General features: G+C 39.5%; 2 protein-coding genes across 2 annotated transcripts; both read left to right on the forward strand.

Moving 5' to 3' along the window:
- The first annotated feature begins 628 nt into the window (after window positions 1-628).
- On the forward strand, window positions 629-4,601 carry LOC125281848 (olfactory receptor 11G2-like). The gene is made up of 2 exons (XM_048215779.1): window positions 629-642; window positions 3,662-4,601. The coding sequence occupies exon 2, from the start codon at window positions 3,666-3,668 to the stop codon at window positions 4,599-4,601; it is 936 nt and encodes a 311-aa protein (XP_048071736.1). The 5' UTR covers window positions 629-642; window positions 3,662-3,665.
- Window positions 4,602-15,861: 11,260 nt separating this feature from the next.
- LOC125281849 (olfactory receptor 11G2-like) lies at window positions 15,862-16,893 on the forward strand. Its single transcript, XM_048215780.1, has one exon. It carries the CDS (start codon window positions 15,958-15,960, stop codon window positions 16,891-16,893), a length of 936 nt encoding a protein of 311 aa, XP_048071737.1. The 5' UTR covers window positions 15,862-15,957.
- Window positions 16,894-27,021: the final 10,128 nt, after the last annotated feature.

The raw sequence follows: 27,021 nt of genomic DNA on the forward strand, positions 1-27,021 counted from the left end.
CCTATCCTCAAAGCACCCTCTGTAGTCAATACTCTCACTCTCTCTACCTTCCAGAAAAGAAACCAAATCATAGAAAGGTGAATATGCATTCACAGCTGGAAATGGGGAAGGTAGGATTTGACCCCAGATGTGGTCCTCCGTGGAGCAGCCCCGCCTGCCTACCCCCCACCTCCCACCCCTCCTGCCAGGTGTAAGGCAGAGGGTTATGCTCACAGGGGAATTGGCTGGCTGGCTGCCTGAAGAACTTAACTAGTGAGGATACCAAGACTCGCACTCCACCATGTTTCTGGGACCAGCTGGATGCGTCAAGATTATGGATAATACTTTCACAAGTTAAAAAGTGAAGCTTCTTTGTTTTGTTTTGTTAATTCTCTGTCGGAGCAGCCTGAGTGCATAGACACAGTTGAGGCTCCTGTGTTCATGTTTCCACAATGTTGGCCACACCACCTCTGAGGCCAATTCAGTGGGACCCAGCCAACTTAGACTGACAGTTAACACAGCATCTGCTTTCTACACTTAGGACCGAACTGAAAAACGGTGAGTAACAAAACAGCTTAGCAGAAATACCTCTATCTTTAACCACATTTAATTTTATTAGAATTAGCATAAAATATTTTTACATATTTCCTATTTTCCAAGACAGTTTTGTCAGGCTTTTACCTGGAAAACTATTCTGCAAGCTGTCCTGTGTCTTGTATCTTCAGATATAATTAATACAACATCCAGCAAGGGTTTTCATTCCAGGATTATATATCACTTCTAGATTTGCAAGTCCAACTATCCTGTGCAGTCTGGGCATTCCTAGAATAACAACAAACATCTCAGACATGAATAGGATTAAGAATTCTGTGGTTCAGTTCCCACTCTACACTTAAGAAACTAAGAGATGTTAAATTACTATGCTAGATCCATAAACAAGTTAGTTTTTTAATCAACAGAATTGAGGCCTTTGTCTTTCTACTTTTCCACTCTGCCAGCCATTCTTTAGCAACTGAAGAGATCACTTAAAAATAGAAGAGCTTCTCTTACCAAGAACATTCAATCTCTCATAACCCCCTTTCAAAAATAGATTCCCTGAAATCTAGTAACTCAAGGTAATACACAGAAGTTACTGAAGAATACATTCCTGCAAATTTCACTCACATTATTTTTTGGTTCCCATGGTGTAAAAATCACTTTCATATAAATAATATCATTTTAAGGCTTAGAACATATTTCTCCTAAAGTGACTTTTATTTTTTTTAAAAGCTTTTATTATTCTCTTCATTACAATTCATGTATTTTTCCGAAGTTTCATATGATACATGTATTTCATAATCAGAAATTTTTTTTGAAAAAAAGAGCAGTTATACAACAATTTATTGAATACTTGCTATGTGCCACAACTATAATCAAAAACAATGAATTCAACAGAAAAGTTCTCTGACTTCATTCAACTGGCAAATACAACAAATAAGTAAAGAAATAAAATAATTTCAGATCTTGATAAGTGCTAAAAAGAAAATAAATAAAAATTTAGGAACGAAAGAATGGCAGAGGAACTAACATCGAGTGTTCTGAAGAAGAGAATATTTGTAGTGAAACCTGAAGAATGGGTTCCAGAGGAGATTCCCAGACCAAGAAAAAACAAAAACAAAAACCTAGAGTAAAAGCACCTGGTCAGAGATGGGCTTGGCTTTTTCTAGTACAGAAAGAAGGCCCATGTAACTGAGTAAGTAGAAAGAGGGAAAGGCAGACAAGGGGAAAAGGAGGAAGAAGGGAAGAAACTGGTGAAGTAGGTGAAAGCTGGATCATTGAGGGGCTCATGCTCCATAAATAGGAACTTGGATTCTATTCTAGGTTGGGGAAGTTACTGAATGTTTTCACACAAAGAAATGACACAATCTTATTTACATTATTAAAAGGTCAGTATAGCTGCTGTAGAGAATTGCTTGTAAAGACACAGGGCAGGAAGAAAAGAGATCATTCAGGAGGCTTTGTAGTAATCCAGAGAAATAATAATGGTAGTCTGAACAAGGAGGTGCAGGGAAAAGAGAGAAAAGCAGACACATCAAGACAAATTTTAGAAAAAGAACAAATAGAAATTGCAACTGAGTTATAAAGGATGAGAAAGGGAGATATGATATTAAAATATACAGAAAAAAAAGAAAGCCCTCAAAGATTTACTCAACTATACACATTTCCAGTAATAAGATGGTCAAATAGATGACTGAGTATAAATTGAGATTTGAGGAAACCCAGCAAACAATCCAAACCAAAACCACACAATCACTACTAAGCAACAGATTCCTTAAATTGATTAAATCCAGGAATCACATCTGTAAATTAATATTATAAACTCACAAGCTTCATAAAATTTCTGTTTTAACTTCTGAGACTGGATAGCCTGAGTTCATGGGTTATATCAAATTCCACCCTCTGCCGCTTGTGAGTAAGCAATGTACCAAGTCACTCCAATATTAGTTATAACACATTCTACAAAAAGACAGGCAAATTAGGATAACAATTTTTCTCCAACAAAGGCAAAAAGTCCTGAATATTTTTATCCTACACGAAAAGAGTTGTTTATCAATTAGAGATTTTAAATAAAACCTGCTTTCAGCTCCCCTTTATGAGAAATAAATATATAATCATTTGGAACTTAACCTGAGCTCTGACACCGACGATTTTAAAGCTGGGCGAACGCATACAGAAGATGGAGCTCATAATGCAGTCATCATCTCCCCATCCCTTCCAATCCTAGCAGAGGCCAGGAAAGCCCTGTGGTAATACACATTGAGACAGAGATGGTTAGAATCTTAGAAGTTCTTAGGGGACGCATGAGTACCCCTTGACCTGGCAATCAAGTCAATGTCCTAAACAAACGGCCCAGAGAAGGGGTTCCAGCACACCACTGCATCCTTACCCCAGAGAACAGACCTTTTCCAATATGTTCAGATTATTGATGTTAATTTTATTTTTTAGGATATCTACCCAAATGGCCTTAGGTGATATTTTTTCAGGTAGTTTTCTCCAGGAAACTTGATGGATTTGCCCAATGAATTGGGAGATAATGGCACTAGAGAGAGTGAATCACAAGGTTAGTTTAAAATATAGCTAAATGTCAAATAATTTTTAAGTGACATCAAAAGTCCCACATTTTTCTTGCTCCAGAATCACATGACGAACAAGGCACCTGCCTACAAGCAGGTGCATTAGGTGACTGTTCATGGAGTTCCTAAAGGCATTTATCCATTCATTAAAAAAAATTACAGAAACCCTTCTAAACGCGAAGATCATCTGTACCCCCAGTCACCTCCATGACACTGCAGCTGGACATAACAAGAACCTCAGCCTACTCTTAAAAAGGCATTTGTCAAGAAGAGAGTTAACCCAGTATATTTAGTTTAAGAGGAGAGAAAAAGAATTACACATAGTGTCAGTCTACACTGCATTCTTCTACCTGGGATAAGCTAAATGCAATAGGGATTTTTAATCTATTTTGTTCACTGCTATATCTCCAGTATCTATAAAAAAAATACCTACCAAACAGTAAACACTCAATACATATTGAATTCACAATGAATAAACTATTCTCAGTTTCTTCTTTGGACAAAGAAAATGGAGTCCTGCTGCTGTTCCAGGAATATTCAGTAATTATGGGTTCTTTCATCTCTCCCAGATACATGAAAATCTCCAACACCCCCAACACCTCCAGCACCATCACTGGCTTCATCCTCCTGGGCTTCCCTTGCCCCAGGGAAGGGCAGATCCTCCTCTTTCTGCTCTTCTCCCTTCTCTACCTCCTGACCCTCACGGGCAATGCATCTATCATCTGTGCTGTGCGCTGGGATCAGAGACTCCACACTCCCATGTACATCTTGCTCGCCAACTTCTCCTTCCTAGAGATCTGGTATGTCACCTCCACGGTCCCCAACATGTTGGCCAACTTCCTCTCTGATACCAAGGTCATCTCCTTCTCTGGGTGCTTTCTCCAGTTCTACTTTTTCTTCTCCTTGGGTTCTACAGAATGCTTTTTCTTGGCTATTATGGCATTTGATCGGTACCTTGCCATCTGCCGGCCTCTACATTATCCAACCATTATGACAGGACGTCTCTGCACCAATCTTGTGGTCAGTTGCTGGATACTTGGATTCCTCTGGTTCCCAGTCCCTATCATTGTTATTTCTCAAATGTCCTTCTGTGGATCCAGGATCATTGACCACTTCTTGTGTGATCCAGGTCCCCTATTAGCACTCACCTGTGCCAGAGCCTCAGTAATGGAGTTTTTTTGGATGATATTAAGTTCCTTGCTCTTATTTATTCCTTTCCTCTGCATCATGGTGTCCTATGCTCTGGTCCTGAGAGCTGTGTTGAGGGTGCCTTCAGCAGGTGGACGAAGAAAAGCTTTCTCCACCTGTGGGTCCCATCTGGCTGTGGTTTCATTGTTCTATGGCTCAGTGATGGTCATGTATCTGAGCCCAACATCTGAACATGAATCTGGGATGCAGAAGCTTGTGACCCTGTTCTATTCTGTAGGAACCCCACTCATTAACCCAGTGATCTATGGTCTGAGGAACAAAGATATGAAACATGCCCTGCAGAAATTTCTAGGAATATAAAAATTTTGACCTTGGTAAAAAAAATATCTTTGGGTAACTGGCCTACCTTCATACTTTTTCAGGTGAAAAAAATTAATAACCAATACCACTCTGAGAATTGTTCAACCTTATCATTGAACTTATTCATTGTGGGTGTTTATACTTTTCCTAGAATCTTCAGAGCAAGAAAGGACTCAGAAACATTATCCAATTCCCTCATTTTATAGATGAAGAAGCTGGAGAATGGAAATTTTGTCACCTGCTCTGGTCATAACTTTATAATGCACAGAAAAATCTTTTTTTATTTTTTAAAGAGCTGCTCTTTCTACTCATAAAGAAAGAAATACCTAATAAACTATAAGAAAACATTTTTGCCATTCAGATATGCAGCCGTCAAATAGTCTTTCATCCAAGGAGGGAGAAATATATATATTACTGATAGAAATGTAAACTGGTACAACTTCTACTTAGAACAAATCACAATTTAACAAACTTTAAAATGCACGTTATCCATTAACCCAGAAATTACACTCACTCCTAAATACCTGGTCTACACATACAGTCATACATACGTGAAAATATGCATGCAGAAGACTATTCATTGTTGCAGCGTTGTAATAGCAAATTACTAGAAACCCCTTAAATGCCCATTTATTGAGACCTGTTTAGGTAATTTATGATGTGCCCATGCAATGGCAAATGATACAACATTTTTTAAATGAGAAGTTTAAATGTACAGATATGAAATAACTTACAAGTTATATTGTTAAGTGAATAAATGATGTATTGCTGTCATTTATGTATAAAATTATAAATTTGTGCATTTTTGTTTAAAAAGGATAGACTATGCTTTCAAAGGATAGATATGAAGCCTAACAATGGTTGCACTTGGGAAGAGAGGATGGAGGGTGTCTTGGATACAAAAGAAAAGATTTATTTTCACCGTGTACTTTGTTATCCTGGATACCAAATTTTATTGTTATCCTGGATACCAAATTTTATTGATGTCATCTCTCCTGGAAAATTTTCCAAGAATTGGATCCTGATGAACAGTTCCTTCACAATTCCTGGGTTCCTTGAGGAATCTATAAAGCAGGCCGCCTTCCATAGCATATGAAGGAGCCAGGATCTAAGAGCCCACAGACATCATTTCATTCAGACTTCTTAGTTCTGCAAGAGCAAGTGGGAATCACTTTGTCATCTGAGAATTTGTGGGAGGAAATAAACTGCATTAAAGTTATAGGCAGACTCTTTCCAGAACTATTATATTTATATTCTTTATTGTTTACTCATTAATTAAAAACATTTATGGGGCGCCTGGGTGGGGCAGTCCTTAAGCGTCTGCCTTTGGCTCAGGGCATGATACCAGCATTCTGGGATCGAGCCCCACATCAGGCTTCTCGGCTGGGAGCCTGCTTTTTCCTCTCCCACTCCCCCTGCTTGAGTTCCCTCTCTCGCTGGCTATCTCTCTCACTCTCTGTCAAATAAATAAATAAAATCTTAAAAAAAAACAACATTTAATGAGGGACTCCTGAGTGGTTCAGCCGGTTAAGCATCTGACTCTTGATTTTGGCTCAGGTTATGATCTTGAGGTCATGGGATCAAGACCTGTGTGAGGCTCTGCACTCAGCAGAATGTCTGTTTCTCTCCATCTGCCCCTTCTCCCACTCATGCACTCTCTCTAAATTAAATAAATAATAAATAAAAAATAAATAAATAAATAATAAATCTTTAAAAAAAATTAATGAATAACTTCAATGTGTTGGGTACAGAGCTAGGAAATGAATCAAATAAGGTGAATAAATCATGTTAGTCCCCCATGGAGTTTACAGTTTATGATGAGAAAAAACTTAAATTGTGAGATGGACTACAACCAAGAGAGATATTAGTTGCTATGGAAGTTGGCTGGAAAATAGTGCAAAGTAGGGAGAGGTGAGGGACAAAGACTGGAAAATGAACTATTTCCACTCAGCTAACTACAGCTCATGGTCTACAGGGTCACAGAAAAATAAAGGTCAGGAGTGTCTCTAGGAAGTGTCTATGAAGCTCTTAAAGTCCAACTCGTGTTCTCTAATTTACTGCAATTACAGGCAAAAGTCTAAACATAAAATATGACAAAAATTAAAATCAAAATACATTTTTAAAACACAACATGTGCAAATGAAAGTTATATCATATAACGGAAACATGGAAGTTATTCTTCAAGAGACATGGAAACTCAAATAGACCATCTGATTTCCCTTTGGGTAGGAACCATAAGAGCTGGAAACTGTGTCAGCTCTTTACCCTACCCTTTACATTCAGCATATCTCAAAGTAAAATCAGTTTTTTTCTATTCAATATGCATTTGTAATATAGCAATTATTTTTATTTTATTTTTTAAATATTTTTTATTATATTATGTTAGTCACCATACAGTACATCCCTGGTTTTTGATGTAAAGTTCATTAGTTGCGTATAACACCCAGTGCACCATGCAATACATGCCTTCCCCACCACCCATCACCAGCCTATCCCATTCCCCACCCCCCTCCCCTCTGAAGCCCTCAGTTTGTTTCTCAGAGTCCATAGTCTCTCATGAAGCATGAGCAATTATTTTTATAATGAAAACATCTTAATTCCATTTACACTATGCTTCTTTATTATAAACATTTTTAGATAGTAAAGTATAAACAGATATAAATCACCCCAAATCCCACTATCCTAAGAGAGCTATCATTAAATTTTAGGTAACCATCTCCTCAGATGTGTCTATCTGCATATGCATATTATATATAGTATATAATTTATATTAATGGATATAAATAATTTATACACACACACATATATATTTTTACATATATGGCCACAACAGACATGCTGCTGTCTCTATGGAAGGCATCCTTTGCTTTTTTCTTTACTTTTCTTTACTTGTTCTTTACTTACTCTTCCTCCCTTTGCTCCTTCCCCACTTCTCCTCTCCACAACCACCTCACACTCTATTAAATAAGCTTAATGACCCAATGCATATCCTTCTATGTTATTCTCCATACCCATGTAATTATATATTTATACAGAGACACACTTTCACACACTTGTACTCCACATATACCTTATATAACCATGCACAATATACACATATAGTCCCGTAAATTTATAGAGTATGGTTGTCTTAAATTAGGGAAATATATAATATAAACTATCTTGATTGTTTTTGCTTAACATTATGTTTTCAGCCACTACATTTGTGGCATTTGTTGTATTAGCAATAAGAAACTTATACAACCAACTGGATAAGAACCTGAAATATTCTGACTGTAGCAATATTTTGAAGGAACATACATGTTGAGTAGGATGTGAACACATCTGTTTTGACTGTGTAAGTGACTACTTTGGAAAAGAAAGTACAGCATACTATTCTCCAGTTCAGACAGCAGATGGGAAAATTAACAATTAGCACATCCAACATTGTAGCAGGTTTCAAAATTATAACAGTAAGCTTACAAAGGTGAAAGAAGACACATCTACTAGGCCTATGCATATAAGGTCAACTAATCTTTGGCAATAGGACCAAAGAATACCAAATGGGGAAAGGATAGTCTCCTTAATAAATGGGGTTGAGAAACTGGATATCAACATGCAAAAGAATGAAAGTGGAACCATATCTTACACCATATACAAAAATCATCTCAAACTGATTAAAGATAAACATAAGACTTAAAACTGTAAAACTCTTAGAAGACACCATATGGGGAAAACCTTCTTAACCACACAGAAAAGTTTCTGGTCTGGGCAATGACTTTTGAATATGATACCAAAAGTACATGCGACAAAAGCAAAAAGCAGCAAGTCGTACTACATCAAACTAAAAATCTTCTGCACAGCAAAAGAAACAATGCACTAAATGGAAAGGCAACCTACAGAATGGCAAAGTGTCTGCAAAGCATATATTTGACAAGAGGTTAAAACCTGAAATACATAAAGAACGTCTACAACTCAAAAGCAGAAAAAAAAAATCAATTTTGACCAAAGTTTATTGGTGAAAACCGAGTGGCTATGCTTGTTTGGTTTCATAATTCTCATAAAGAGAAGCAGAAAACTTGCCCCAGATCTAATCTTGTCCAGCTATTATGACCAATGAAAAGGAGATGACAGAATTAGGTAAAGCAAAAAGTTGTAGAGTGGATAGTATGGAGAGTTATTTATAGATGAAATTTAAGGGCAAATTGTTGATGTTTTTGTTTCATAAACTTTCATAATTCACCTTTCCAAGCTAAGTTAGTAATACTCTTAAAGAAACCATTATAAAGAATAGCAACCATCTGACAATATTTAAATTGTCAAAAAGTTTAATTGGAAAAAAAACATGTTTACTGGTTGTTTGAAACTTGAAACAAATTTGCTCATCTAAACAGTGTTACAAATGGTGGTAGGGCCATAATGTACCTGCCACTATGTCTTTGCTGGTCTCCCCAGAAATAAATCCTGAGACAAGGATTCCAGTGCAAGTAGTTCATTTGGGTAATGAAGGGAACATTGACAGAGAAAAGTGAAACAAGGAAGTATTCCCACAAAGATAGGTACATTGTCAAGCCAGCTACCACTGTGGGTAACTAGAGATAGACCCTCTGGAGAACCCCAAAGTAGCCAAGTAGACGTCCCAGAGTTATCCCGCTATAGGGGCAAGGAAGCTGGAATATTGATATCCCAGTTCTCATCTGTCCATAGTTGAGGGCTTCTGGGGAGTGCAGAGGTCATTAACTTCCAGAACTTCTGGCCTGGAGAAATGAAGAACAGGCAGGCAATGCCAGTTTCCCAGTCAGAAAACAAAACGAAATAAAACCAACAACAAAATCCTTTGGGAAATAAATGTGGAGGTTGGCAGGTACACTAAAGTGAAACAAAGGAGGAAATATGGAGGGAATATGAACAGGGAACCGATGACCTCTGTTACACTGTACTAACACCACCTCCAAGAATTCTGTGAGAAAAAACCTGGGCTGAGGGAATCAATGAGAGGAGAGGCTAACCAACCAACCAACCAAACAAACAAACAAATAGAAAGAATACAAAGAGGACACATCATACATTAGTTCTCTCTATCTACATGAGTAAATTAGTCTCCCCGGGTCCCTCACACCACAGGGCTTAACTCTCCCATTGCCAGTCAGCAATGCAGTGTTCTTCTCTACTTTTCAGAGGGTGAAATTATTCACTCCATGAAAATATATGACCTTCCATTGCATGCCTAAGTAGCTTAATGTGGCCATGACACAAGGACATCTGTCAGAAATGGTGGAGAAAGGAAAATAACAGGAATAATAATGTTAGAGCTGAATTGCAGGTGTTCTTGTTTGTCAGTTTTGAATCTTGTGCTGTGAACAGAGAGACTCATTAAAGCTGTCCAAACAAGGAAGCAAAATGAACTAATCAGTCTTTAAGAGGAACCTTCTTCCACAGTTGGAAACAGAGGGACAGAGAATGAGTTGTGCCAAAAGACTTGCACTCCATCAGAGATGAGGAAGGCATAGAGCCCGACTCCCGGATGCAACTGCTGGAGTGGGACTATGAAATGCCCCGCTCTGGCCTCTCCTGGACCTGAAAGTGAGCCCTAAGATTCAGCTGCTTGGGGCTCACAGAGCCCAGTCATAAACAAGAAAGGAAAAGATCTAAAAAGAAACCAGGTAGGAGCCAAGAAGATCAATTCCTGCTACAACTGCACAGCCCATTATGCCTGAGATCTCATCACACCTTCCCCCCCTCTCTCCTTTCTGGAAAGTCAGAAGAGGCTCTGTCCCTAAAACCCATGATTCACACCACTCACTAGAGGCCCAGTGAGTAGCTGCCTGCATACAGCCACCACATCTTCTGTTACTTTGACAGATTTTCCCTCGGGCAGCTGGCAGGTGCTCTGAGTGAGTTTGGAGGTTGACTAGATCTCATGTCATCCCTGAGAAGTCTGGGGCTGGAAAAGGTAATATTTTCTACCCTACTAGAAAACAAAGGTGGAAGGCATCAGAGTCTCCAGAGAAGGCAGGCCCCAGGGGAAGAAAAGAACTAGCACAGAACAGTCTCCTGACATGGTTCTCTTTCTAGAAGTGGAAAGGGGATCCTCACGGAGGAGGGCTCACTCTCTGGGGGCTCTGCTTATAATCCCTCCAACCCCTGGCAAACACCAAGAGAGCACCCTATTTCTACACCGTCTCTCATTGATGGTTGTTGTGGAAGATACTCGCTCTCCTCTCCAGGAAGATCAGACACTGTAAGAGAAACTTCAGGTTTGGATTCCCCTTTTGTCCCCTTGAAAGCAATGATGTAATGCTTAAAGGAGAAAATAAACGTAAAAGAGCTAGAAAAACTACTACCCCCTAAACAAGGCTCCCTTTCACTATGCTTCAGGACTAACAATTCCTAAGCATTTTTGTGTCAGGACCTAGATAAGGTTCTTCCACATGTTATCTCAGAGTCCCCAACCCCTTGGTGAAACTGTTACTCAGCCCATTTTGCAGAAGAACAAACTGGGAAATGATTTATATAACTGACAAAGTTCATACAGTTGGTAAAATATGATTTGTAATTCAAACCCTAGGCTCCTTACTCCAAATACTTTGCTTTTCTACTATGCTTAGCTGCCTATCACTTCTCATAAATGAGAACACTTCCTATTTTAAAGGGCTTTGCAAAAATGGGACAGGTGGGATCATCTGTCCAAACCAAATGAAGTAGATGGGTGTGCTACTATGAGAGCAGGCCGATAGTACTTCCATACTGTGGTGTCTTCTTGGACCTGCCTCAGGAAAAAAGCGACATATCAGAGAGACGTCTTTCATCTTACAGCTCAGGACCTGGCTGTCCTAGATTGGGCGTTTCCCAACCTTTCCAAGATATAATGAAGGTGAGAGTGTAGTTTATTTTGTTGGACTTTTTAATTAACTCAGTCTACACATGCTGAGTACCTACCACAGCTTTGACAGCACTGTACCCATATGTGCACTACATCGGACACAGTACTTTCTAAAACTGAGTCTGGAGAATCTTTCTGCCATTGACCAAAGCCCCATGCCAGAAAAACGCTGCTGCTCTCTGTACAGATATGCCAACTAATAAAAGGTGAGTAACAATGCAGTCTTGTTCAAAATGTCTTTTTTTTTCACTCACTGTCAGTTTAGTTAGGTCAAGCATAAAATCGTGATGGCACACAGAGAATCCTTTTTGACACTCTTCTTGTTTTCTAGGGCAGCTCTGCCAGACTCTCAACATGGGAGAATTGCCCTGACAGGCTGTTGGCCTGGATGTTTCGGTTTTCCTATACAAGCAACAATCTATCCAACTGATGTTTTATCTGAGACATAAATGTGACTAAAATACCACCTCCAGGTCTGTAAAGTCTTCATAGCATGTGTACTTTTGCTGTACTTGGAATAGGAGTAAGCATTTTATAATAAAATTGATTTAAAATCATATGCTGTTACTCCCTTTTCATATAAAGAAATCAAAGCTTATAAAGATTTAAAACAAAAAACAAAACAAAAACCTCCATTAGAGCCACTAAGAAACTCTGTTGTGACACTGAATCTAGAATTTCCATCCCACTCTCTCCTACTTCAACTTCCAGAGCTGTGGGACCACAACTATCTTTAGCAGTCGAGAGAAAATCTCCGGGTCGGGGTGGAAACATGTCCTACTATCCAGAACATTCATCTTGCATTGCTTCCTTTGAACGGAATTCCTCTCAAGTCCGGGCCAATGGTCTGGTAGTCTCAGGTCATTTGGCGTCTTTCTTCTACACTTCATTACCTAAAATTTCATCTCACAGGATTTTTCAAGTTCAAATGAAATAATTGGTAAATACTTATCTATCTATACTCTGTAACAATGTAGATAATCATTTCTTTAACAAATATTTACAAAATACTATTTTCTTCAAATGGTGCTGGGCACTGGGGATAAAAAGTGAACTTGAAGGACAAAAAACAAAGAGCCTGAGTCAGGAAAGTACTTGACTGCTTCTAGAAACTAGAGGAAGGCCAGTGTTATATTTCTGAACCACTGTGTTCACATACGTGTGTGTGTGTGTGTGTGTGTGTGTGTGTGTGTGTGTGTAAAGAGACAGAGAGAAAAAGGCAAATCCTGATAGCTTTATAAATTCATTTTTGTAATTTAGCTGAAAGCTGTCCAAACAGGTCTGCTCAGCAGAACAAGCTGATTCCAATTGCTAACCCCTCTTTTTCTTAAAATGTCATTATTGTTGGACCAAGTTGCCATCATCCCACAGACAAATGGATGGTCCTTGCCTTCCTATTATAAATACAAAGAGCAGGAGTCAGTAAACTATAACCAATGGAAAAAACCTGGCCTGCTGCCTGTTTTTTATGACCAGTGAACTAAGAATTTTTACATTTTTAACTTACATTTTAAAATCAATATAAGAATAACATTCTGCGACACATGAAAGTTACATGAAATTCAAATTTCAGTGGACATAAATAACATTTTATTGGAGCACAGCCATGTGCATTCACTTGGGTATTGTCCATAGTTGCTTTCACAGAACAGCAAAGGTGAGTAGTTAGAGACTACATGGCCTGCAAGCCAAAAAAAAAAAAAAAAAATTAAGATTTTTATTTATTTATTTGAAAGAGAGAGAGGGAAAGCACAGGCAGGGGGAGCAGCAGGTAGAGGGAGAGGGAGAAGCAGGCTCCCCACTGAGCAGAGAGCCTGAGGCCACTGGCTCAATTCCAGGACCCTGGGATCAAGACCTGAGCCTAAAGCAGACACTTAACTGACTGAGCCACCCAGGCGCCCCTGCAGGCCAAAATTTCTAAGACAAAATTTGCTGACCCTTGGTGTAAAGCATTACAGAAATGGGTCCGTATTTACTGAAATGCTGGCTAGTGTGAGTATAATCCAAATATGTACACCCCTCAGTGAGATCAGCACAGAGAAGGGCACACTCTGCAACACCTCTGCTTGTTGAACCCTATTTCATATTTGAAGTCCTGGTGTCAGTGAAGTGTGTGCACCCCCTTTGCACAACAGTGTATGTCGGGGGGCATGTGTGTATGATGGACAAAGAAAGTATGTACATGTACAGAATTATGAGATGAAGTTGGAGATGTTAAGCAGGGTCAAATCAAAGACGCTTGTTTGGAGATTTTATTTACTCTAAGTGCTTTGGGAAGTTAATTGAAGTCTCCATGCAAGAAAAAGGACTGATCTGACTTTCCTTTTTTAAATAGTCACTCTGGCTGTGGCATGCTTAGCAGGTTGTAGAGAGGAAGGGTAGAAGCAGTCAGGACAGCATCACCTTGGTCCAGCTTGAACTACAGAGAAGTAGGTGGACCAGAGACTTATTTTGGAGACAAATGAACAGAAATTGCTGATGAATGAGATGTGAGGGCAAAAGAAAGGCAAGAAATACCACACTGAAATAAGTTCTACCAGGGGGGAATAGAGTTCTTAAACATTTAATCCAGGGGCCAATTATTAGATTGTTGAGCAGATGCTTACTCCTAAAATGAAATTTCACAAATACCAGCAAAACAACCCTGGTCAAAAATACTAATCATTATTAGTAACCCTTGTTTTTAAATGATCATAGTTAAGTCATCTTCATCTGAATTGGTACTAGACTTACAGACGTAACCTTTTTTTAGACTCCATTAAGAACCTTTACACATAGCAGAATGCCTCCTGTGTGTCCCTGTTTTATTCTTTAGCAATCAACGGGCTCATGTGACTCCAACATAACTTTGAGAACACACCGCAGGGTGTGCTGCAAAAAAAAAAAAAAAAAAAAAAAAGGCTAAATGCTTAACATCCTTAATTATGAGTGAAGCTGGTACAGAGTGACTTTAAAAAATATATTACACTCTTTTGTTGCCTGCTTCCAACTCCCTTTTTTAAAAGATAAATGTGTGGTCTCAGAAATTTACTAGGCCCCTACACAAATGAGTTTAAAAGCAGAAAAAGAAAAGACTTCTAGGAAATGGAAGTTCATTGTGCAGGTACCAGAAGAATCTAGCTTACTTTTCCCCCACCAACAGCAGAGTCCATTAAACCTTATTCCAGTTTTTACATGTTAAATAGAGCTGGGCAGATCTGTGGAGATTTTATCAGCCCCAAGAATCCCCCATGCCATCAGAACAGGGGATTCTGAGTTTAAAATGACCCAGAAAGGGTTTTAAAAGAATATTTATTGTGTTGCAATTCCTCCAGTCTCATCCCCTGCCACCTCCCTTTACACAACTGTGTTCTCCCTCCAATGCAACTCTCTAAGTGCCCAGACCTAATACTTGAGGAGTATCAGCTGCTTGCTGTCACCTTCTGCTCTTGGTCCTACAGTTTTCTCAGGACTTGACTACTCACAGTAAGAAATTATTAGACTGCCTGGGTCCCTGTGCCAAATTTCCAAAAGCAAAATATAGACTTAACATAAAAGGAGGGGTGGGGAACACAGACCTTCTCTTGCTTATTTATACATTTATTTACAGAGATTTCTAATTGATTCCAAGGCCCAAGTGCATAATTGCTTAACAAAGGTATTCTAACTCATTTAGAACAAAAGGAAAGCATTATATGTAATATTCAACCTTTAAAAGTCACTCTGCCTTGAGATCATCCTCAGTAGTTAGTGAGGGATGGAGTGAAGTTTAGCTCTGCATCCCCTACAAACCCACCACTATTTAGAATTCCATGTTATTAATAATATCCATAGTTTATATTATTGAAATAGAATTATATCTGTAACTGTAAACTGGGAAAATTCACATCTCTTTTTCTGGTAAGCACAGACCTGTTTCTACATGGCCTATTAACAATTCTCTCACCTTGGTCAACTGTGGATGGCTAAAATTGTTGTTTCAACACAACAGAAACTAAGGCTAATTCCCTTCAGTTGCCTTGACTGTTTTACACATAAAATTGGCATATAATATTATTAAGTTAATCACTTAGTTTTAAATAAGGCCAGTTTCAAAAATCATGTAAAAGAAGTCATTCAAAAAAGTTCCTAGCTTGTGTTACATAATAGTTTCTGCCACAACTGCAATGTCACCTCTTCTGAAAATGGAAAAAATTCCATTTTTGTAAGAATAGGTAAGTAGGTGGATAGAAACTCTATTAAATATAAGGTCTAATATACTCTTAAAACACCTCTACAACACTGTCCTTCAAGACCTTATCAATTCTAACCAAAGTTATCTTGAGTCCACAGTGAAAATGTCGGTGAGAATAAAAAGTAACCCAGATCAATATTTCAGATTCAAGGACAAAAAGTAATTATTAAGATATAGGTCTCTATTTTCTTTCCCAAGATGGTTTAAATATAATCTGGGTTCCCACCTGTCTTTACACTGTCATTCAGTAATTTGATGGTCTTTTTACAGCTCCCAGACCCATGAAAATCTCCAACACCCCCAACACCTCCAGCACCATCACTGGCTTCATCCTCCTGGGCTTCCCTTGCCCCAGGGAAGGGCAGATCCTCCTCTTTCTGCTCTTCTCCCTTCTCTACCTCCTGACCCTCACGGGCAATGCATCTATCATCTGTGCTGTGCGCTGGGATCAGAGACTCCACACTCCCATGTACATCTTGCTCGCCAACTTCTCCTTCCTAGAGATCTGGTATGTCACCTCCACTGTCCCCAACATGTTGGCCAACTTCCTCTCTGACACCAAGGTCATCTCCTTCTCTGGATGTTTTCTCCAGTTCTACTTTTTCTTCTCCTTGGGTTCTACAGAATGTTTTTTCTTGGCTATTATGGCATTTGATCGGTACCTTGCCATCTGCCGGCCTCTACATTATCCAACCATTATGACAGGACGTCTCTGCACCAATCTTGTGGTCAGTTGCTGGATACTTGGTTTCTTCTGGTTCTTGATTCCCATCATCATCATCTCCCAAATGTCCTTCTGTGGATCCAGGGTCATTGACCACTTCCTGTGTGATCCGGGTCCTCTTCTAGCACTCACTTGCAAAAAAGCTCCTGTAGTAGAGCATGTCTTCTCCACTTTAAGTCCTCTGCCCCTCGTCATTCCCTTTCTATTAATCATGGTGTCTTATGCTCTGGTCCTAAGAGCAGTACTCAAAGTCCCTTCAGCAGCTGGGAAAAGAAAGGCTTTCTCCACCTGTGGGTCTCATCTGGCCGTGGTTCCACTGTTCTATGGCTCAGTACTTGTTATGTATGGGAGCCCAACATCTGAGCATGAAGCTGGAACACAAAAGATTGTGACTCTGTTCTATTCTGTTGTGACCCCACTCCTTAATCCTGTGATATACAGTCTTAGGAACAAAGATATGAAAAATGCACTGCAGAAACTTCTGGGCATGTAAACAGTATTCACCAAAAAGGCTCTTGGGAAATTAGAGCCCAATATTATATTTAACTTATTTACAAAAATTGTATTTAACTTATTTTCAGGTTAAAAAAACTAGTTTGTTTTTAAAAATTTGAGTATAGTTGACACACAATATTACACTAGTTTCAGGTATACAACTCAGCAATTTGACAAGCTTATACATCATGCTATGTTCACCACAAGTATAGCTATCATCTGTCTCATTACATTGCTATTACATTATCACTGATTGTATTCCTTATGCTCTGGCTTTTTATTCATGTGATTTACTCATTGCATAATTGGAGGCCTGTACCTCCCTCTCCTCTTCACCCATTTTGCCCAACCCCCACTCCACTCCCCACTGGCGACCATTTGTTTATTCTCTATATTTATAGGTCTGGTTCTGCTTTTTGTTTATTCATTTTTTAAAATACCACTTACAAGTGGAATGTAAGTGGAATCATATGGCATTGTGTCTTTCTCTAACATATTTCACTTAGAGAAATGCCCTCTAGGGTCCATCCAAGTTGTCTCAATGGCAAGACCGCACCCTTTTCTGTGGCTGTGTAATATTCCATTGTGTGTATTTTCCTTATCCATTTGTCTGTTGTTGGTCACTTGGCTTGCTTCCATGTCTAAGCTGTCGTAAATAATGCTGCAATAAACATAGGGATGTGCATATCTTTTCGAGTTAGTATTTTTGTTTCCCCTCGTTAAATATCCAGTAGTGGAATTACTAGATCTTATGGTATTTCTATTTTTAATTTTTTGAGGAACCTCCATACTGTCTTCCACAGTGGCTGCACAAGTTTGCATTCCCAAAAATAGTGCACAAGGATTCTGTTTTCTTCACGTCCTTGCCAACACTTGTTGTTTCTTGTGTTTTTTATTTTAGCCATTCTGACAGATGTGAGGTGATATCTCATTGCGATTTTGATTTACATTGTCCCTGATGATCAGAGATGTTGAACATAAAAAAAAATAATTTTTTCCCCAAAAGTATTCATTGTACTGCTGACCAAAAACCTTAAGCACCTATAGGAATGTATCTGTTGTTTATTTCTTTCCCTGGTACTTGATCATTTGTCCTGTTTCTTAGCATGCAATTTTTTTAACTGAAGCTAAACATTATATTTCAAAAATTGTAAAGACAACAGGTATAGTAAATCAACAAAAGTTAAGTTTTCTTGTAGCGGTAGAGAAAATGAGGCTGAAAATTTTGATTTCATTTAAGGACTATAATTTAAGTATAAAAATAGCCTAGGCCAGTGTTGCCTTTATTCCTGGAATGTGACTCATACTCCAGGAAAGTCTTCTGAGTCTCATCTATTAGCCTGGACTGTTTTCAGGGCCCCTCCACTTCAGCGTACCCTGGCTTCCTATTTCTGCGCTCCTTGAACCCCGTGCTCCTGAAACCTCTCCTCAGATCTTTAGCCTCCCAGTTTTGCTTTCTGCTAGAGTTCTCGAAATCTTATCTTGCATTTAATGGATTAGAAATCAATAAATGCCTTGAAGGGATACCACATCATATTTTAGCCTCACTTCTCTATGGTTCTCCTCTCTCCGGGACTTCGTTCTCAAACTCTAGCTTCTCTAGTGGCCACAAACACCAAACCCTTTATCTTCTCAAATCAGTGAAATTCCTGCTTTCTGCTGAGACTTTATTCTTCCTTTCCACCATTCTTTCCCACATGCCTCCATATCCCCATACTGCCCCCACCCAGGGAACTGTCAAACATCCTCAGGAAAAAATCACTCGAGGTGAATGTAGAACTTGTTTCCTTGTCCTTCCCTTCTTGGAATTGTAACCCCTGAAGTCCCCTGTGTTGACTGTTTTCCAGTGCTTTCAAGGTATGGTATTCTGTCCAGATTTTATGGTTATTTTTGGTGGGAAGGTTTGTTTAAGACAAGCTGCTTAGTCATGACAAAATCAGAAATTCTTTTCTATTGCTTTTATTGCATCTAAATTCCACATGGTCTCACTTCCTTCACTTTCCAAAGACGATCTTATAGAAAACCAAGCAAAAATACTGAGACAAATCAGAAATGAGTGGATATAGGGACTGGCATAAACACAAGTTTGGGATACAGACCTGCTTTTCTTTTTATTGCAAGCAGCTACAGATTCCCAAGGAGAAGTGGGGGCAGGGCAGTCCTGCTTACAGTAAAAGAAGAGCTAACACCAGAACCACAGAGAACAGATTAAGGCTTTTTTTTTTTTTCTGTATAGGAGGTGCTCAGCATTGTAAATCAGTAAATATATTTACCCAGGAGTTATATTAGTCACTTGGACTGGTTCTCCTCGAACTCCCTCCCAAGTCCTAAATGAAAGGCCATCTTAATACTGAAATGTCTTTACTAATTCAATGACCTGATCTGCAGATGAAGAAAACAAAGGTTGGGAATCAGGAGTGGCATGTTGAGGATAATAACTTTGATGGTAAAAAATAAAAATTTCCTATCCACCACCCTTTTCACTAGCCCAAGTTGCTTTTTTGTTACCTACTAATCCTGTATTTCTATCTTTAGGACTTTTCAGTTATTTTCCCATAGTAATTTAGGAAGTCTCAATCATCTGCCAATTAAACAGTGTTTGTTTCCTTATTATACATAAAACTCCAAGAACAGTAAGAGAACAGAACAATATCCCAATAAGATAATAAGCAAAAGGATATAGACAACATGCAGAAAAGATTCTTAAACATAAGGGCATGAATTCATTCATAAAAAGATAAAGGTAGAATAACCCTATGATGGTATCTCATTTTTAACCCATCCAAATAACAAAGATTAAGCAGTTTGATAACCACTGTGTGGTTGAGGACAGTGCAATGGCTTCTCTCATGCTTGCCTGTGGGAGAATAAATGTTATAAGCTCTATACAGGACAATCAGGCAACTGTGATCAAAATTTAGAAGACATACACCCTGTAGCCCAGCAATCCAACTTCTAAGGTACTCAGTCCAGATATTCTCACACACGTGGGAAATGATGAAAGTATATGAATATTCATTGCAGTATTGCTGTAATAGCAAAACACTGAGGAAAATGTCAGTTCCTATGAATAGAAGACTAGTTAAACAAACTATGGTTCAGTCATGCAATGGAATACTGTCTTCAATCTAACAGAATGTGAAGTAGTTCTATATGTAACATGGTATAATATCTCCAAGATATATTATATTTTGGGACTTATTATTATTTTTGAAGTATAGTTGACATCCAAGATATACTGTTGAGTGAAGAAAGCAATGCGAGTAGCTGAGTGTAACTACCTTTCATGTAAATGTATAGACTATCTCCTGAAGGAGATCCAGAAACTGATAAGAGGAGTGTATTCAGGTGAGGAGAATTTGGTGCCTGAGGAAAGACTGTAAAGGAGGTGTTTGCTTCATACCTCCTTTTGAATTAAATTTTTGTGTATGTGCCTGTATTTTTATTTAAAAATAAATTTAAGCATGAGAGACTATGGACTCTGAGAAACAAACTGAGGGCCTCAGAGGGGAGGGGGTGGGTTTTTTTTTATTATATTATGTTAGTCACCATACAGTACATCCCCGGTTTCCAATGTAAAGCTCGATGATTCATTAGTTGAGTATAACACCCAGTGCACCATGCAATACGTGCCCTCCTTACTACCCATCACTGGTCTATCCCATTCCCCCACCCCCCTCCCCTCTGAGGCCCTCAGTTTGTTTCTCAGAGTCCATAGTCTCACATGTTTCATTCCCCCTTCTGATTACCCACCCTTTCTTTATTCCTTTCTTCCCCTACCGATCATCCTAGTTCTTATGTTCCATAGATGAGAGAAATCATATGATAGTTGTCTTTCTCTGCTTGACTTATTTCACTTAGCATTATCTCCTCCAGTGCCGTCCATGTTGCAGCAAATGTTGAGAATTCGTTCTCTCTGATAGCTGAGTAATATTCCATTGTATATATGGACCACAACTTCTTAATCCAGTCATCTGTTGAAGGGCATCTTGGCTCCTTCCACGATTTAGCTATTGTGGACATTGCTGCTATGAAAATTGGGGTGCATATGGCCCTTCTCTTCCCTATGTCTGTATCTTTGGGGTAAACACCCAGTAGTGCAATGGCTGGATCATAGGGCAGCTCAATTTTTAACTTTTTAAGGGACCTCCACACTGTTTTCCAGAGTGGCTGTAACAACTTGCATTCCCACCAACAATGTAGGAGGGATCCCCTTTGTCCACATTCTCTCCAACAATTGTTGTTTCTTGCCTTGTCAATTTTTGCCATTCTAACTGACGTAAGGTGGTATCTCAGTGTGGATTTGATTTGAATTTCCCTGATGGCTAATGATTTCGAACATCTTTTCATGTTTCTGTTAGCCATTTGTATGTCTTCATTGGAAAAGTGTCTGTTCATATCTTCTGCCCATTTATTGATTTGTTTATTTGTTTCTCGCGTATTGAGTTTGAGAAGTTCTTTGTAGATCTTGGATACCAGTCTTTTATCTGTAGCATCATTTGCAAATATATTCTCCCATTCCGTGGGCCACCTCTTAGTTTTTGTGACTGTTTCCTTGGCTGTGCAGAAGCTTTTTATCTTGATGAAGTCCCACAAGTTCATTTTATCTTTTGTTTCTCTTGCCTTTGGAGATGTGTCATGAAAAACGTTGCTTTGGCCGATGTCACAGAGGTTGCTGCCTATGTTCTCCTCTAGAATTTTGATGGATTCCTGTCTCACATCCAGGTCTTTCATCGATTTGGAGTTTATTTTTGTGTATGGTGTGAGAGAGTGGTCAAGTTTCATTCTTTTGCAGGTAGCTGTCCAATTTTCCCAGCACCATTTATTGAAGAGACTTTTTTCCACTGGAAGTTTTTTCCTGCTTTATCAAGGATTAGTTGCCCAAAGAGCCGAGGGTCCATTTCTGGGTTCTCTATTTTGTTCCATTGGTCTATGTGTCTGGTTTTGTGCCAGTACCATGCTGTCTTTGTGATCACAGCTGTGTAGTACAGCTTGAAATCTGGCATTGTGATGCCCCCAGCGTTGTTTTTCCTTTTCAACAGTTCCTTAGAGATTCGGGGCCTTATCTGGTTCCATACAAATTTAAGGGCTATTTGTTCCAGTTATTTGAAAATTGTCCTCGGTATTTTGATCGGGATAGCATTGAAAGTGTAGATTGCTCTGGGTAGCATGGATATTTTAAGTATGTTAATTCTTCCGATCCATGAGCATGGAATATTTTTCCATCTTTTTATGTCTTCCTCAATGTCTTTCAAGAGTGATTTATAGGTTCTAGAAAATAGGTCCTTTATGGCTCTTGTTAAATTAATTCCAAGGTAACGTATGGTTTTTGGTGCTATTGTAAATGGGATGGATTCCCTAATTTCTCTTTCTTCAGGTCGTTATTCGTGTATAGAAATGCAACTGATTTCTGAGCATTGATTTTGTATCCCGCCACATTACTGAATTGCTCTATAACTTCTAATAGTTTGGGCATGGATTCTTTTGGGTTTTCCATATAGAGTATCATGTCATCTGCAAAGAGAGACATTTTGACTTCTTCTCTGCCGATTTTGATACCTTTGATCCCTTTTGGTTGTCTGATTGCTGTTGCAAGGACTTCTAGTACTATGTTGAATAATAGTGGCGAGAGTGGCCATCCTTGTCATGTTCCTGATCTTAAGGGAAAGGCTTCCAGCCTTTCCCCATTGAGAATAATATTTGCAGTAGGCTTTTGATAGATGGCTTTTATGAGATTGAGAAATGTACCCTCTATTCCTACACTCTGAAGGGTTTTAATCAGGAAAGGATGCTGTATTTTGTCAAATGCTTTTTCTGAATCAATTGAGAGGATCATATGGTTCCTGAGTCTTTTCTTGTTGATATGATGTATCACGCTGATCGATTTGCGAATGTTGAACCACGCTTGCATCACAGGTATGAATCCCACTTGGTCATGATGGATAATCCTTTTAATGTACTGTTGGATTCTATTGGCAAAGATCTTATTGAGGATTTTGGCGTCCATATTCATTAGGGAAATCGGTCTGTAATTCTCCTTTTTGATGGGGATCTTTGCCTGGTTTGGGGATCAAGGTAATATTGGCCTCATAGAATGAGTTTGGTAGCTTTCCTTCTGTTTCTATTTTTTGAAATGGCTTTAGGAGAATAGGTATTATTTCTTCTTTGAATGTTTGGTAGAATTCCCCAGGAAAACTGTCCGGGCCTGGAGTTTTGTTATTTGGAAGGTTGTTTATCACTGATTCAATCTCTTCATAATTATTTGCCTGTTTAAGAAATCAATTTCTTCCTGTTTCAGTCTTGGTAGTTTATAGGTTTCCAGGAAGGCCTCCATCTCTTCCAGATTGCTTAGTTTTTTGGCATATAGCTGTTGATAATAGTTTCTAATAATCCTTCCAATTTCATTGGTCTTGGTCGTGACCTCTCCTTTTTCATTCATAATTTTAATAAATTGGGTCCTTTCTCTTTTCTTTTGGATAAGTCTTGCCAGTGGTCTATCAATTTTATTGATTTTCTCAAGGACCCAGCTTCTAGTCCTGTTGATTTGCTCTACTGTACTTCTGGTTTCTAATTCATTGATTTCTCCTCTCATCTTGGTCAACTGCTTCCTTGTGAGTGGATTAGGCCTGTCCCTCTGTTGCTGTTCCAGCTTCTTGAGGTGAGAATATAAAAACTGCAATTTAGATTTTTCTATTCTTTTGAGTGAGGCTTGGATGGCTATGTATTTCCCCCTTAGGATGGCTTTTGCAGTATCCCAAAGGTTTTGGACCGTTGTGTTTTCATTCTCGTTGGTCTCCATAAATTGTTTAAATTGATTTTTGATATCCTGGTTTATCGAGTCATTCCTGAGCAGGATGGTTCTTAGTGTCCAAGTGTCTGAGTTTCTTCCAAATTTTCCTTGTGGTTGAGTTCCAATTTCAGAGTGTTGTGGTCTGAGAATATGCAGGGGATAATTTCAATCTTTTTTTATCAGTTGAGACCTGTTTTGTGTCCCAGAACATGGTCTATTCTTGAGAATGTTCCATGGGCATTAGAATAGAATGAGTGTTCTTTGGTTCTGGGGTGTAGTGTTCTATATATATATATATATATATATATATATATATATATATATATATATATGTATGGGGTCCAACTCGTCGAGTATGGCATTCAAAGCCTTTGATTCTTTGCTTAGTTTTTGCAAGGGTGTTCTATCTGTTTCTGATAGCGGAGTGTTGAGGTCCCCTACTATTAATGTATTTTTATGTATATGTCTCTTTATTCTGGTTAAGAGTTGGCTTGTGTATCTTGCTGCTCCCCTGTTGGGGGCATATATATTTATAATTGTCATATCCACTTTTTGAATACTTCCTTTAAGAATAATATAGTGCCCTTCTGTGTCTCTAACTATAGTCTCTAGTTTAAAATTCAATCTATCTGATATGAGAATTGCTAACCCAGCTTTCTATTGAGGTCCATTTGCGTGAAAGATGGTATTCCATCCCCTTACTCTCAGTCTGAATGCATCTTTGGGTTCGAAATGAGTCTCTTGTAGAAAGCAAATGGATGGGTCATTTCTTTTTATCCAGTCTGCAACCGTGTGGCTTTATGTGAGCGTTTAAACCATTTACATTGACACTAAGAACTAAGAGATAGAATTTTAATGATGCCATGTTGCCAGTAAAGTCTTTGTTTGTATCAGTTGTGACTTTCTGTTCTGTATCACTCTTGGGGCCTTTTAACCTTTATAGAACCCCTCGTAATATCTCCTGTAGGGCTGGTTTCACGGTTACAAAAATGGTTAATGACTGGCGATTCTGGAAGGTCTTTATTTCTCCATCAATTCTGAATGACAGCCTTGCTGGATAATGGATCCTTGGCTGCATATTTTTCTTTGAAAGAGCTTTTAAAATGCCCCCCCCAACCCTTTCTCTCATTCCAGGTCTGTGTAGAGAGGTCTGACGTAATTCTGATGCCTTTGCCTTGGTACGTGAGAAATTTCTTTGCCCTGGCCACTTTCAATACTGTATCCTTGCACATAATATTTGCGAAATGCACTATGACGTGACGTGGCGTAGGTTTTTCGTGGTTGAGCTTGGGAGGGGTCCTCTGTGCCTCTTGGACACGAATGTTTGTTTCCCTCGCTAGATTAGGGAAGTTTTCAGCTACAATTTGTTCAAATATCTCTTCTAGACCTCTGTTTTTCCCCACCCCCTCGGGGATGCTGATGATTCTGACATTGGATCGTTTCATTGAGTCAGTAATCTCCCCTAACCTACATTCATGGGCGTGGATTTTTTTAAGACCAGCTTCTATTTTTGTTTTTTCCTCTATTAACCCATCCTCCAATTCACTAATACGTTCTTCTGCTTTGGTGACCCTGGCCATCAGAGCCTCTAGTTTTGCCTGCATTTGGCTCATAGAATTTTTAATTTCTGTCAGATTTGCTCTCATATCTGTCCTTAGGGATTCTATATTCTCAGTAACCTTTTCGTTAATACTTTTTTCAATTCTACTCATCATTTTGACCATCGTTACTCTGAATTCCATTTCTGATAATTTGGTTACATCCATATGCATTATTTCTGTGGCAGAGGCCACACACTCACTGTCTTTTCTTGGCTGGGGGTGGGGGGCTTCTCCTTCTTGTCATTCTGATGAGGAGAGGTTGCGGGGTTGTCCAGAGCCCAAATTATTGACTGGGTCCCAGGCCGTGCCCCTTGTTTTATAGGGATCTTGGGGATGTGGGCTTCTTCTTTAAAGATTTTATTTATTTATTTATGTGGCAGAGAGCCAACCAGCAAGAGAGGGAACACAAGCAGGGGAGTGGGAGAGCTAGAAGCAGGCTCCCAGCGGAGGAGCCCGATGAGGGACTCCTTTCCGGAACGCTGGGATCACGCCCTAAGCCGGAGACAGGCACTCAATGACTGCGCCACCCAGGTGCCCCGGGTTGTGGGCTTCTTGATTTTTCAGGCTGCCTTCTCTGTTCTGGGGGAGGGGCTTGCCGTGCCGATACTCAGGCAACCCTGTTTGGGTAGTGTCTCCGTGTCCCCTGCGAAGGTGGATGGTGATGGGCTCGCTGTGAGCCGGTATTTCCAGGCTTTTGTTCTCTGGCAGCTTTCCCTGGCGGTTTGCTGTGCCTCTTCTGAGAGTCAGAGCAGCAGAGGCCAAATCTCAGCCTCTGTCTCAGAACAGAGGGATTGCGGCCCGTTCTCCACTGATGTTCTGGCCACTTTAACTCTGTGTCTGTTGGTGCTGCTCAACCCTGCAGCATCCTGGGATGTGCGCCCCACTCCCGGCGTCCCAGCCCTCACTTCCAGGGCTGGTGCGTCTCTGTCCTTTGTGTTTCTAATGCCACCAAGCGCCAGCCGCCCCGCGCGCTCCCGGAGCTCCTGGTCTCAGTCTGAATCCAGTGAGCACAATGGGATTCCAGAGTTCTGCGAGATGCCTAGTGGCGCGTGTTTCTGGCGCATGGTCTCAGTCTGCTGTTTCGTGGGTGCTGGTCCGTGAGCCCGCCTGCTCCCCCATGCAGGTGGCTACCGCTTCCCGGCGCACAAACGCGGCAGCTCCCTCCCCCTTCCGTTTATCTTCCGATATCTGTGCATGGTTTCACGGCTCCGTGCTTCATACCTCAATACTCAGCACTGGAGATGTTCATTTGTAGAGATCCGGATGTATCTTCCTGCATCTCAGGCTGATTCCGTGGTTGTTTAGGCTGGTCAGGTACCTATCCAGCTCGACTCAGGAGACCGACTGAAAAAGACATCCCTACTCCTCTGCCATCTTAACCAAATTTAAAATTTTATTTAAATTTATTAAATATAATATTTACTAAAAATTTATTTAATTCATTTAAATTAAATAATGTATTTAAATTTTTTTTTAAGATTTTATTTTATTTGACAGAGATAGAGACAGCCAGCGAGAGAGGAAACACAAGTAGGGGGAGTGGGAGGGGAAGAAGCAGGCTCCCAGCAGAGGATCCTGATGTGGGGCTCGATCCCAGAACACCAGGATCACGCCCTGAGCCGAAGGCAGACGCTTAACCGCTGTGCCACCCAGGTGCCCCATGTATTTTAAATTTTTAAATAAATAATAATACAGTTGTTTTTAAATAAAGAATAACTTTCTAGAGGAATTTTTA

The sequence above is a fragment of the Ursus arctos genome, unplaced genomic scaffold (assembly GCF_023065955.2).
Source record: "Ursus arctos isolate Adak ecotype North America unplaced genomic scaffold, UrsArc2.0 scaffold_4, whole genome shotgun sequence".
Taxonomy (NCBI): Eukaryota; Metazoa; Chordata; class Mammalia; order Carnivora; family Ursidae; genus Ursus; species Ursus arctos.